Source organism: Lynx rufus, unplaced genomic scaffold (assembly GCF_022079265.1).
Source record: "Lynx rufus isolate CCGP_SWC_20201006 ecotype Redwood Valley unplaced genomic scaffold, mLynRuf1.p SCAF_11, whole genome shotgun sequence".
NCBI lineage: Eukaryota > Metazoa > Chordata > Mammalia > Carnivora > Felidae > Lynx > Lynx rufus.
This window is the reverse complement of record NW_025814825.1, coordinates 35535232-35547598: the sequence shown is the minus strand read 5'-3', so window position 1 is coordinate 35547598 and position 12367 is coordinate 35535232. Positions and strand designations below refer to the sequence as shown.

Sequence of the window (12367 nt, the reverse complement as noted above, 5' to 3'; positions counted from 1 at the left end):
AGCAGCTAGCTTTACTCATAACTGCCACAACTTGGAAGCAACCAAGATGTCCTTCAGTAGGTAAATGGATAAATAAACTATGGTACATCCACACACTGGAGTATTATTCAGCAATAAAAAGAAATGAGCATGGGAAGACATGCAAGAATCCTCTTATTTTAATAATTTTTTTGCAAGTTTGTTTATTTTGAGAGAGTGCTAGCAGGGGAGGGGGAGAGAGAGACAGAAAGAGAGAGAGAGAGAGAGAGAGAGAGAGAATCCCAAGCAGACTCTGCAGGGTCAGCACAGAGCCTGACATGGGCTCAAACTCATGAAACTGTGAGATAATGGCCTGAGCGAAATCAAGAGTTGGACGCTTAACCGACTGAGCCCCCCCGGGGCGCCCTGACATGCAAGAATCTTAAATGAATATTACTAAGTGAAAGGAGCCAACCTGAGAAGGTTACATATTGTATGAGTCCAACTATATGATATTCTAGAAGAGGCAAAACTATGGAGACAATAAAAAGATAAGCGGTTGCAGGGGCAGGGGGGAGGATGAGGTAGGGTGGGAGGAAGAGATGAACAGGTAGAGCGCAGAGAATTTTTAGGGTAGTTAAAATACTCCATGTGATATTATAATTATGAATATATGCCATTACATAGCTGTACAAACCTAAACAATGAACTCTAAGGTAAACTGTGGATTTGGGATGATTATGATATATCAATGCAGATTCATCCTTTGTAAAAAAATGTACCATTCTGGTGAGTGATGCTGACAATGGGACATGGGTGGGGGGCAGGAGGTTTATGGGAAATCTCTGTACATTCCTCTCAATTTTATTGTAAACTTAGCACTGCTCTAAAAAAAGAAAATCTTTAATAAAAAAAATTTAATAGACCCATACCATGTACGTATAAAAGAATCAGCCTCCAATGCGTTGGTATTTCTAAATTCAGAACATCCTAACATAGGTCAAGCTTTACCCTTAATAGAAATATTTTAGGCCTGGAAAAGGCAGATGCCTTTGTTTAATCTTTAAAGGAGACTTTCTGGGAAGCAAAATATAGTTTGACTCTTTCTTGTATTTTGTACAAACAAAAACTTGATTGGGATGGGTGAAGGATGTACCTTCTCTTTTTAATTTGGAAGAAGAGCTATTGTGAGTGAAGATACATTCTCAGTTTTAGAAGAAAGTTACTTTCAAATACGAGTATTCTAATACTAGTAAATGTAAATTGATCTAATGAAAATTGTAACAGGAGGTAAAGCAAAAGACAAGAAATTGTGATACTTGTAATGAAGCCTTAGGAATACAGGAAAATAAAAGAAGTTCATGCGGATACTAGGATTAGGAAGCTGATTCCTTAAAAATTATACATGCACTTTTGCCTCTTGGCATTATCTTTGTATATGATATTTTAAGTACTGTTAAATGTATCTAATCCTTTGAATAAATCCCCCCCCCACCCCAGAAGATAGCAAGAATCTGTTTCTGTTGCTTACAACCAAATTGTACCTGATACCCCTGTTTTGACCTTCTCAGCTTCCCAGAGATCTTTCCAAATACCCAGGATTATGGGTTCTCAGCTCTGCCTGCGTAACCTCAAGCCAAAACTCATGACACCAGTCTTTCTCCTACACTTCACATCAAATCTCTCGCAGCTTACTTTCTTTTATTTTCCTGTATTCCTAGGCTGTATTATAAAGGTTACTATTTCTTCTTTTTTTTCCCCTTTATCTCTTGTTAGTATTTCCATTTGATCAAATGCATTTACTAGTACTAAACTACTTCTGTTTGAAAGAAGCTTCACACACTCATCACACAAGAAGACTCTGATGTCATGAAAATTACATTCTACATAAGCCCTTTCCAGACTGGGGAGAAAGAAGTACTCTTACAGGGCTGTTAATAGAAGTTTGGAAGAACCCGAGACTGTTCATAAATTTCTTTAACTTATAGGTACATTTAAACCCATTTCTTTTGTACCTTAGGACTTCTCAAGAGCCTTAAGTGTGCTAAGAGGTATTCTAAATCACCAAGAGGGACATTTAATATGATGCCTATTTGACCTTTTGTTCTTAAAATACCAACTTGGATCTTTTTGATGTTCTCTGAGACAATTTGGGAGCTGGTCTACAAGGTGGGAAAATAATCAGTCGCTGAGTTTGTTTCACTTAATAAAAATCCTGAGTGTCTGTTTCTGAGAAATGTTGCCTTGTCTTCCTGGGCGGCTCATGCAGAACAATGTTTTGAGGCAGACCATCACCTGTTTTCAGAAGTGACCGAAGTAGATGGAGCTGTTCTGCCATTACACCATAACGGCTTGTTCCCATGCAGTGGTGGAGGAGTGGGGGCTGCGGGGAAGGGAGGGGTGCTGCTGTGTGTGCAACTGGGAAGGGCTGAGTTGGCTCCAGGTCACTTCCTGTCTCTGCTCCAGCCGTGCCTCTTACCTCTTCTGCTGTTTCTGGTCTCAGCTGGTGCCTTCTTCAGCAAAAACTGAAGGCTGCCAGGGTGAATGAGAGACCAAGTACACCCTAGGTGTTCATTCAGCTACTTTATGCTGGAAGATGGGAAAGGAAACAAATGGAGCAAATAAACCACATCACCAGCCGCTTTGTGACAGTGAGTGTAACTGAGCTCAGAGACTTTGGTTTGTGTCCAGGTTGAATGGATTTGCATGACTGTGGAGAGCTGAGGAATGATTATAATTAAAAATCAACATTTTACCTGGGGCACCTGGGTGGCTCAGTCGGTTAAGCATTCGACTTCAGCTCAGGTCATGATCTCACAGTCTGTGAGTTCAAGCCCTGCGTCAGGCTCTGTGCTGACAGCTCAGAGTCTGGAGCCTGCTTCAGATTCTGTGTCTCCCCCCTCTCTGCCCCTCCCATGCTCATGCTCTGTCTCTCTTTCTCTCTCTCTCTCTCTCTCTCTCTCTCTCTCTCTCTCAGTAATAAGTAAATACTAAAAAAAAAAAAAAAAATTGAAAAGAAATCAACATTTACAATAGCCCCTGAAGACTTCTTTTTTTCCAAGCAGTTGACTGCAGTGGACTCTCCCTGTGGAGTGGACAGGAAGCAGGTATCTTGGTTTCCACTTTAAGATGAATTAACTGAAATAGGCTTTGTGCTGTGCAGTATTAGCATAATCGTGTACATAGGCCTATATGCTTATTAATCAAAAAATCCATTAGTTGTTCAGGATATGATCTCCACTCATCAGTATTGCATGAATGTGGGTAAAGGAGAAAAAGGGAGCATTATATATATACACATACATACACACATATATATGTGCGTCTCTACTAACAGCCCAGGGGAAAATGTCTCTACTTGTCAGAAACATGTTAGGACTGTGAAAAGTACATGAAATCAGTCATTTGAGTAATTTCAGCCATAGTTCTATCTGTTCTGTGACACTAGTAAAAAAGATCTTTTTTTTTTTTTTTTGCCAAAAAGGATGGAAAACCATAACAAAGAGAAACTGAATGCTTTGATACAACTCATTTGGAAATGCCATCAACAGTGTCGTGGCCCCTTGTGGCAGGGTTTTCCCCGAGCAATCTGCCCTCTTGTCTTCCAGGAGTATGCTATTCTGGTCCTTCTGGTCTCTTCTCACACCTCAGCCCAGTTCTGCCACCACCCTTGGCTGGAGTGTTAAGTACCTGATAATTTTAGGGTTAGTGAGAAACACACTCACTTTAAGCAGCTGACTGTGCGAAGCTGCCTCCTCAGGGCTGTGCCAATATAAACCTGGTGAGGAAGAACTTCATTAAAGCTCAGAGGTGCTACAGTGAGGCAGCAGGACACAGTGAATTAATGTTCCGAGAGTCACCTAGCATATTAGGTGATGGAGCAGGATTTCAATTTCCAAAGTGAAGGTTTCCAATGTATCAGCTGGTCCGTAATTAATAATAAAAGCATTCACACCATAATGCTGTCGATGGAAACTTTGAGTAAGCGAATATGCTTATATTAACTGGTTTCTTTGCTGTGAGAAGTACAATGACCGCAGTCTCTATTTTCATACAAAATGTTAACTGGACCTAATAAAAGCCACACGCTATTCTTTATACATAGGAACTGGCATTAACGACTTGACACATATTAACTCAGTCAAACCTCACAGCCACTCTAACAATGGGTATTGTTATCATTCTTATTTTATAGATAGGAAACCAAGGCACAGAAAGGTAAAGTCGAAGGTGCCCTGTATCACTGAGGTAGTAAATGACAGAGGGTGAGAATGAACCCTGGTGGTCCAAGTGTGGCTTTGCAAGATTAATGACTTGAGAATTAGGGGAGTGAGGAGAGAGGGACGGCTACACCCCTACCTGATAAAGGCTGACATACTGTTTCCGCAGCCACTGCTGTCTCTGGTCAGGGAACTTCCTCATCTTCCTCACGGCTCTCGTGAGTTCCAGCAATCCACTGAAGAGCATCTTAGCTGTGTGCCTGGGTGCCACAAAGTGCAATAATCTATTGTCCGTGGTCTGGAGCCCATAGAGCAGCGTCACGCCAGTCTCTGAGAGAAACATGCTACCCAGTTTGTTCTGAACACACACAGTGTGTATATCGATGCTAGGGTGTCCCATGTACACAGCTTTTGCTGAGAACAGATCCAAGACCCCCTCTGCCAGGCCACTTAGTCCAGCATTGCCCAGTAACGGGAATTTGCCAGGCTCAGACGTGTTACTAAGCACACCGAGTTTTGCTTTAGCACTGGCCAGGGAAGCAGTGGTGGGCTTTGTCCAGGTCAAGGTGCTGTTGTCAGGCTGAAGCTGGAGGAAGCATCGGGCAGAGAGGTGCGTGTCCTGGTCGTAGTGGATGACAGTGGCCCCCTGCAGCAGGAACTGGTGCACATCGGCCCGGATGGACAGCACGTACCATGGGATTAGCTCTGTCCCATGGTCAAAGGCCTTCTGTGGCTCTTCTGATCCGTGAGCGTCCCATTCTTTGGATTTCTCAAAGATGTCATTTTCAGAATCTAACAGGTCTCCAATGATAAACCTAATGGAAAAAGATACAAATTTGATCTGTCTTGTAATCAGAAGTGAGAACAACACAAAGCCTTTCGCTGACACTGGACATCATTTGTCACTCCACTGTAAGTTCAAATTAGCATAGGAAATATAAAATGCTAAAGGTCAGAGTAAACTTTTTATAGCTGTATTCTAAAACCATGTATTTAGCAGCATGTCTGACTGTAGGCATAAGGAAAGGAACTACTATAAGTTCTTGTATTTTTAATATCAACAATCTTCATTATGTATTAGTTTCCCCTCTTGTGTCAGGAACTGTTAAATACATTACATACTTTTTTTTTGAGAGAGAGAGAGAGGGAGGGTGGTGAAGGGCAGAGGGAGAGAGAGAGAGAGAGAGAGAGAGAGAGAGAGAGAATCTTAAGCAGGCTCCATGCTCAGTGTGGAGCTTGATGTAGGGCTTAATCCCATGACCCTGGGATCATGGCATGAGCTGAAATTAAGAGTCGGGCTCTCAACCGACTGAGCCACCCAGGTACACTGTTATATACATTTTTGCACTTAATTTGACCTACTTGTGATGTAAGATTTTTTTTTCTTTTTAACCTATGAGGAAGCTGGGCTCAAAAGGGGTAGAATAACTCCCTCCAGATCATCCAGCTCAGAAGAGGCCTACCCAAGGCAGGATTCTGCTCTGACTTGTCAGCCTGGGACCTTCCTCACTAAGTCTGACTGCCTTCTACTTGATCAGAACCAAATGTTGTGACCTGAACACAATGGGGCTAAAATAGGCAGAACAAGACTTACTATGTTGGCCTGAGAAGTGTCTCTGTTAAAAAATAAAATACCATTAGTTCAAAGACACTTGGAAAATACAGCCATGGTGGCTAGATGAACAAGAACAGTTCTCCTTGACTCAACCTTAGATTTTCATTGTGTGTGTGTGTGTGTGTATGCTCATGTATGTATACATGTGCACATAAAGGACTTGTCTGCTTGGAAAATTCAGCCAAGTTGTCTTGCCTGAGTTGGGAATCTGGATTGTCAGGGCCAGAAGGATCTAGGGGGAAGGCAAGAGAGACCTTATTGCCTCCTTTCTATAGGGCCACCTTTGTAGGAATGTGCCCAAGAGAGACTTGTTCTTTTTGTTTCAAACCATGAAAAATTGTTATTAAGATAAAGGTTTCTGGGCCCCTGGGTGCTCAGTCAGTTAGGTGGCTGACTCTTGATTTTGGCTCAGGTCATGCTCTCACGGTTCTTGGGATTGAGCCCCGCATCAGGCTCTGTGCTGACAGCATGGAGCCTGCTTGGGAATCTCTCTCTCCCTCTCTCTGCCCTTCCCCTGCTCACACTCTCTCTGTTTCTCTCTGAAAATAAATAGAATTTTAAAAAAAGAATAGAGATTTAAAAAAAAAAAGAAAAGATCAAGGTTTTTGCTGTTTGATCCATAGACATCGCTTGCAAAGTGGTGGATAAAATTGAGAAGGAGCTGGTCCATACATCTCTGGGGAGGAACGTTCCCACTGACTTGAGGCACTTGGGCAGCCTACTGTGACTCCTGGCAGGGCAGGAGCAGTGGCACTGGGCTTCCTGGACTCTTGGTCTAGATCCTGGTCCCTGAGCAAGATCCCATTCCTGCTTTCAAATGGCAGGTTCTTCCTCCTTGCCTCCCATAAGTAGATATTCTTTTTTTTTTTTTTCCAATATATGAAATTTATTGTCAAATTGGTTTCCATACAACACCCAGTGCTCATCCCAAAAGGTGCCTTCCTCAATATCCATCATCCACCCTCCCCTCCCTCCCACCCCCCATCAACCCTCAGTTTGTTCTCAGTTTTTAACAGTCTCTTATGCTTTGGCTCTCTCCCGCTCTAACTTCTTTTTTTTTTTTTTTCCCTCCCCTCCCCCATGAGTTCCTGTTAAGTTTCTCAGGATCTACATAAGAGTGAACACATGTGGTATCTGTCTTTCTCTGTATGGCTTATTTCACTTAGCATCACACTCTCCAGTTCCATCCATGTTGCTACAAAGGGCCATATTTCATTCTTTCTCATTGCCACGTAGTACTCCATTGTGTATATAAACCACAATTTCTTTATCCATTCATTAGTTGATGGACATTCAGGTTCTAGTAGATATTCTTAAAAAAAGAAAATAAATCTACAAGAGATCTCACAAATCTGATAATCAGAATATCGTCTTCAGATAACACACACTGGAAACACTGGAAACAATCCAAATGTCTAGCAACAATAAAATGTATAAATAAAATTTGGTGGATTCATACAATGTAATGAATTGCACAGCAATGAAAACAAACAGGTAATAGCTAGCGCAATGCAACGACAGGGACATATCTTAAGCAAGATACACAAGAATATATATTGTATGGTTATATTTGTGTAAATGTAAATTTCAAAACCAGGTAAAACTATACTATGTTATTTAGAAATGCACAAGAGGGATATAATTATAAAGAAAAGCAGGAAGTAGTAGTGAATTTTAGTCTAGGGGAAAGGGTGACAAAATTGAGAAGGGAAACACACGGTTTCTGGTGCTGGGCAATGTTTCACTGTGGGCGGGAGTTACGCATGCATTGACTTGATTATCCAAATACATTCTTTTTTTTTTTTTAAGTTTGTTTATTTATTTATTTATTTTGAGAGAGAGAGAGAGAGAGAGAGAGAGTACAAGCGGGGGGAAGGGCAGAGAGAGAGGGGGACAGAGGATCCAAAGAGGGCTTCATGCTGACAGCTTTGAGCCTGATGTGGGCCTCAAACTCACAAACCCTGAGATCACTACCTGAGCTGAAGTCGGATGTTCAACTGACTGAGCCACCCAGGTGCCCCCAAAATACATCTGTTTTTTTTTTAACTTTTAACTTTAGAATAACTTTAGATTTGTGGAAAAATTTCAAAAACAGTAGATCCCACATTTGGTTTTCCCTGTTATGATCATCTTATTGGGATGCTATGTTTGACATAATTCATAATCCAATACTGATTCATTATTATTAATTGAAGTCCATACTCCATAGAGTTCCTTAGTTTCTTTCCCCCCCATGTCCTTTTTCTTTTCCAGGATTTTATTCAGGATACCATATTACATTTAGTTGTCATGCTCCTATAAGGCTCTTCTTATATATGACAGTTTCTTACACTTCCCTTGTTTTTAATGATCTTGACAGTTCTGAGGAGCACTGGTTAGGTATTTTGTAGGATGTCCCTCAATTAGAATTTGCCAGATATTTTTCTCATAATTAGACTGGGGCTATCAGTTCTGGGGAGGAAGCTCACTGGGCTAGAGAGTCCTCCTCACATCACAGCCAGGGAAAATACTATTAACATGATTTAACTGTTGATGTTGATCTGACTGAGGTTGTGTTGGTCATGTCCCACTGTAAAGTTATTCTTTATTATTATTTTTAATATAATTTATGGTCAAACTGGCTAACATACAGTGTGTACAGTGTGCTCTTGGTTTTGGGGGTAGATTCCTGTGATTCATCGCTTACATGCAACACCCAGCGCTCATCCCAACAAGCACCCACCTCAATGACATTTTTAAAACTCCTTTGCATATTGTCCTCTTTGGAAGGAAGTCCACATGTACATGTAAGGGGTACAAAGTTATTTTCTACCTCCTCAAGGGCAGAATATCTATATAGGTTTTTTGGAATTCTTCTGCGTGGGAGATTTGTCTCTTCTCTCCCATCTGTTTGTTTATCATTTACGTATATGGGTTCATGAATATTTATTTAATATTTTAGTTTATAATCTAATTCTACTTCATTTTGTAGCTTGAATTGTCCCAGCTTTGGCCATCAGAAGCTTTCTTAGTTGGCTCTTGTATTCCTTTGAAGTTTATTGTACTTCCTTTGTTTGTTTTTAGCACTTCTTTACTTTCCGGTACAACAAAATGCCCCAGGCTCATCTTTTGTATTTCCTGCCCTAGCTCTAGGATCAGCCATTTCTCTAAGGAACTTTGCTTTCTTTTATTGAAGAATGTTATTAGAAATCAAGATTTGCGTGCTAGCTGCAAACACACCCTATTTTATGTACTTAAAAATTTTTTTAAATTAAAATCTTTAAAATATTTATTTATTTATTTATTTATTTATTTGGCTAACATACCGTGTATACAGTGTGCTCTTGGTTTTGGAGGTAGATTCCCGTGATTCATCGTTTACATACAACACCCAGTGCTCATCCCAACAAGTGCCCTCCGCAATGCCCATCACCCATTTCCCCCTCTCCCCTTATTTATTTATTTATTTATTTATTTATTTGGCTAACATACCGTGTATACAGTGTGCTCTTGGTTTTGGAGGTAGATTCCCGTGATTCATCGCTTACATACAACACCCAGTGCTCATCCCAACAAGTGCCCTCCGCAATGCCCATCACCCATTTCCCCCTCTCCCCCAGTGTCCCCCTCCATACCCCGCCCCCCGCCCCATCAACCCTCAGTTTGTTCTCTGTATTTAAGAGTCTCTTATGATTTGCCTCCCTCCCTCTCTGTAACTATTAAAAAAATTTTTTTTAATGTTTATTTTTGAGAGAGAGAAAGACAGCATGAGCAGGGGAGGGGCAGAGAGAGAGGGAGACACAGAATCTGAAGCAGGCTCCAGACTTTGAGCTGTCAGCACAGAGCCCAATATGGGGCTTGAACTCAGGAACCGCGAGATCATGACCTGAACCAAAGTCAGACGTTTAACTGACTGAGCCACCCAGGCACCCTTTATGTACTTTTCTTAATGTTGCACTTAATGATAAAAAGTGAAGAAACAAAAAGAAAATCCTTTATGTCTAGCCTAGCTTGATTCCTCTGAAACTGCCATCAAGAACAATGGAAAACCAATATTTATTTATGTCCTCGTCTACAATGCTTATGCTCATGCTTCATACACATAGAATGGTGGTTAGGAACATGCCGTCTATAGTCACTGTGGTTTTAATGTTTAGCTCTGCCACCTATCTGCTGTGTGACCTGGTCAAATCATTCAACCTCACTTTACTTATCTGTTAATGGCAAAAAGACAATGCTCATTTCACAGAGCAGGTGAGGCTCAAATAAGAGTACTTGCAAAGAAAGCACTTAGCACTGTGTCTGGCTCAGTAAAGTACACCACTATAATTAAATATAGGAAGACCAAGATTTCATTCTTCCTGCTTCTCCTTTCCCCACCTTCCTTTTCTCTACACTAAATGGGCCCAACTATTGCTCTAGAGGGGTTTTCTTTAGGGCCACATGCAAGCTCTTTTAACTTTTTATTTCCTTTCTCTGGGATCATTTTCACATTCTCCAGGTCACACTTCTGGTTTTTGTTGTTTTTTTAAGAGCAGAAAGGATTCAATTGGTGTCTGTACCCATAAAGTACAACTTATGTTAATTTGGACATATAACTTCTGATTTTAATTGAGCAAAAGAAATAGTGTCTCCCATATTCCATTTAATTTGAGTTCTGAGCTAAATCAAATATTTTCCAGTGAAAAACTTCAGGTATTACAAAAAACAGCATCTGGGGGTGCCTGGTTAAGCGTCCGACTTCGGCTCAGGTCATGATCTCTCGGTTCGTGAGTTCGAGCCCCGTGTTGGACTCTGTGTGGACGGCTTAGAGCCTGGGGCCTGCTTTGGATTCTGTGTCTGCCTCTCTGTTCCTCCCCCGCTGGTGCTACTGTCTCCCTCTCTCTCAAAAATAAATAAACATTAAAAAAAAAAAACCACACACAAAAAAAACAGTGTCTGGAAAGAAAACTGTGCAGCTTTTCTGGAGCCTGTTTTCTGCTGCTCAGAGCTAATGTAAACTGGGAACGAGAGACACTGTCTTTCTTAGCATCAGTTTCTATTTTTGAACACAAAAAGGACTAATGCTGAGTGTTAACAGTTACATTACAAAGCCTAAGATAATGCCTAAGAGAAAAGTGACAATTGTTTTGGTAATGAAATAAGTTCATTTCAAGACAGAAACTAGTAGCTTTGTCTCTTAGATCTTACGGTGGATGTTCTGCACTTCTGTGCCTGATTCTCTTAGGAGACAAATCCCTGTGGGTTTACAAGGAGGAGTAGGTGGCATTTAAAGGGTTATTTAGGGACCAAATAACATAATCAAAGATCAAAGATGTGATTTACCAGCAAAGAAGCTACTTTGTCAAACTTAGGTCATATGCCCTAAGAAGAAGACCACGGAGTGAAACAGAAGGAAAGTGTGTATCTGAACCCCCTGGAGAAGTTCCACAGAGTCGGTCAGTTAGAAACCATAAATTGACAGATAAATATTTTTCTAACGTTCCCTAATGAAAATCTTATATGCGGGAACAAGTGGGCTATTAATCAACTTGGTTAGGCATTTTTAAAAATGTTTATTTATTTATTTTGAGAGAGACAGAGAGAGAGAGCAGGAGAGAGGCAGAGAGAGAGGGAGAAATAGAAGCATTTTTAAAAATGTTTATTTATTTATTTTGAGAGAGACAGAGAGAGAGAGCAGGGGAGAGGCAGACAGAGAGGGAGAAATAGAATCCCAAACAGGCCCCACCTTGTCAGCACAGAGCCCAATGCGGGGGCTCCACCTCTCCAAGTATGACATCATGACCTGAGCGAAATCAGGAGTCGGATGCTTAACCCACTGAAGCCACCCAGGCGCCCCAACCTAGTTATGTATTTTCTTAATAACTATTCATTACTTCCTACAATGTTATTATGATTACAGGACCATGATTCATCATGATTTGGAGCCAGCCTGCCTGAGGTTAAATCCTGGCCCTGGGAGGTATAAGATCCTGAGTAAAACGGAACTATTGTGAGGATTACATAATGTGATATATGTGAAATATTCAGGACAGTGTTTGCTCAAATGTAGGCTCTTAATAAATAACAGCATGTTAAATATTACTAATATTATTATTGTCTGGATTACATGTGCAGAGTCAATATTCTAGAATGTAACCACCAAACAAACATTGCTTCACTGTGGAAATGCTGTCCAAATTTCAAGTTGGGATTCAAGTGATAAACTAGCTTGAATTGAATGTCATGCAGACAGTGGGAAATGGCTTTCTTTGTTATAGGTCACAGAAGTAGGACTGGTCTTGGGTGCTGGCTGAGGAGACAGGAAGAGAGAGAGAGAGAGACAGAGAGGGTCCCAGGTACGCCCAGCAAAGCCAGGGGTGGTGTAGGGGAGACCATGTTAGGGTCTGGGCTGGCCTGAAGCAGTCAACTATATGTGAAGGATGTTATGAGGTGGGTGTTTGTAAGATTGAGACTGGTCTATACCATCTTCTGTGGAGAATAACTGGTTTCCTGTCATTTTGTTATTTTGTGCCTGCACATTGAGAGTGTGTGTGTGAGTGAGTGTGTGTGTGTGTGTGTGTGTGTGTGTGTGTGTGTTTCTCAGATACTGTAC

General features: G+C 41.1%; 1 protein-coding gene across 1 annotated transcript in view; it reads right to left on the bottom strand.

The window, feature by feature from the left end:
- PLCE1 (phospholipase C epsilon 1) overlaps window positions 1-12367 on the bottom strand; it is a 321538-nt gene that overhangs the window by 76982 nt on the left and 232189 nt on the right. Inside the window, exon 8 of the mRNA XM_047072225.1 lies at window positions 4318-4993. Coding sequence (XP_046928181.1) covers window positions 4318-4993 — 676 coding nt within the window. The remainder of the gene's footprint in view (window positions 1-4317; window positions 4994-12367) is intronic.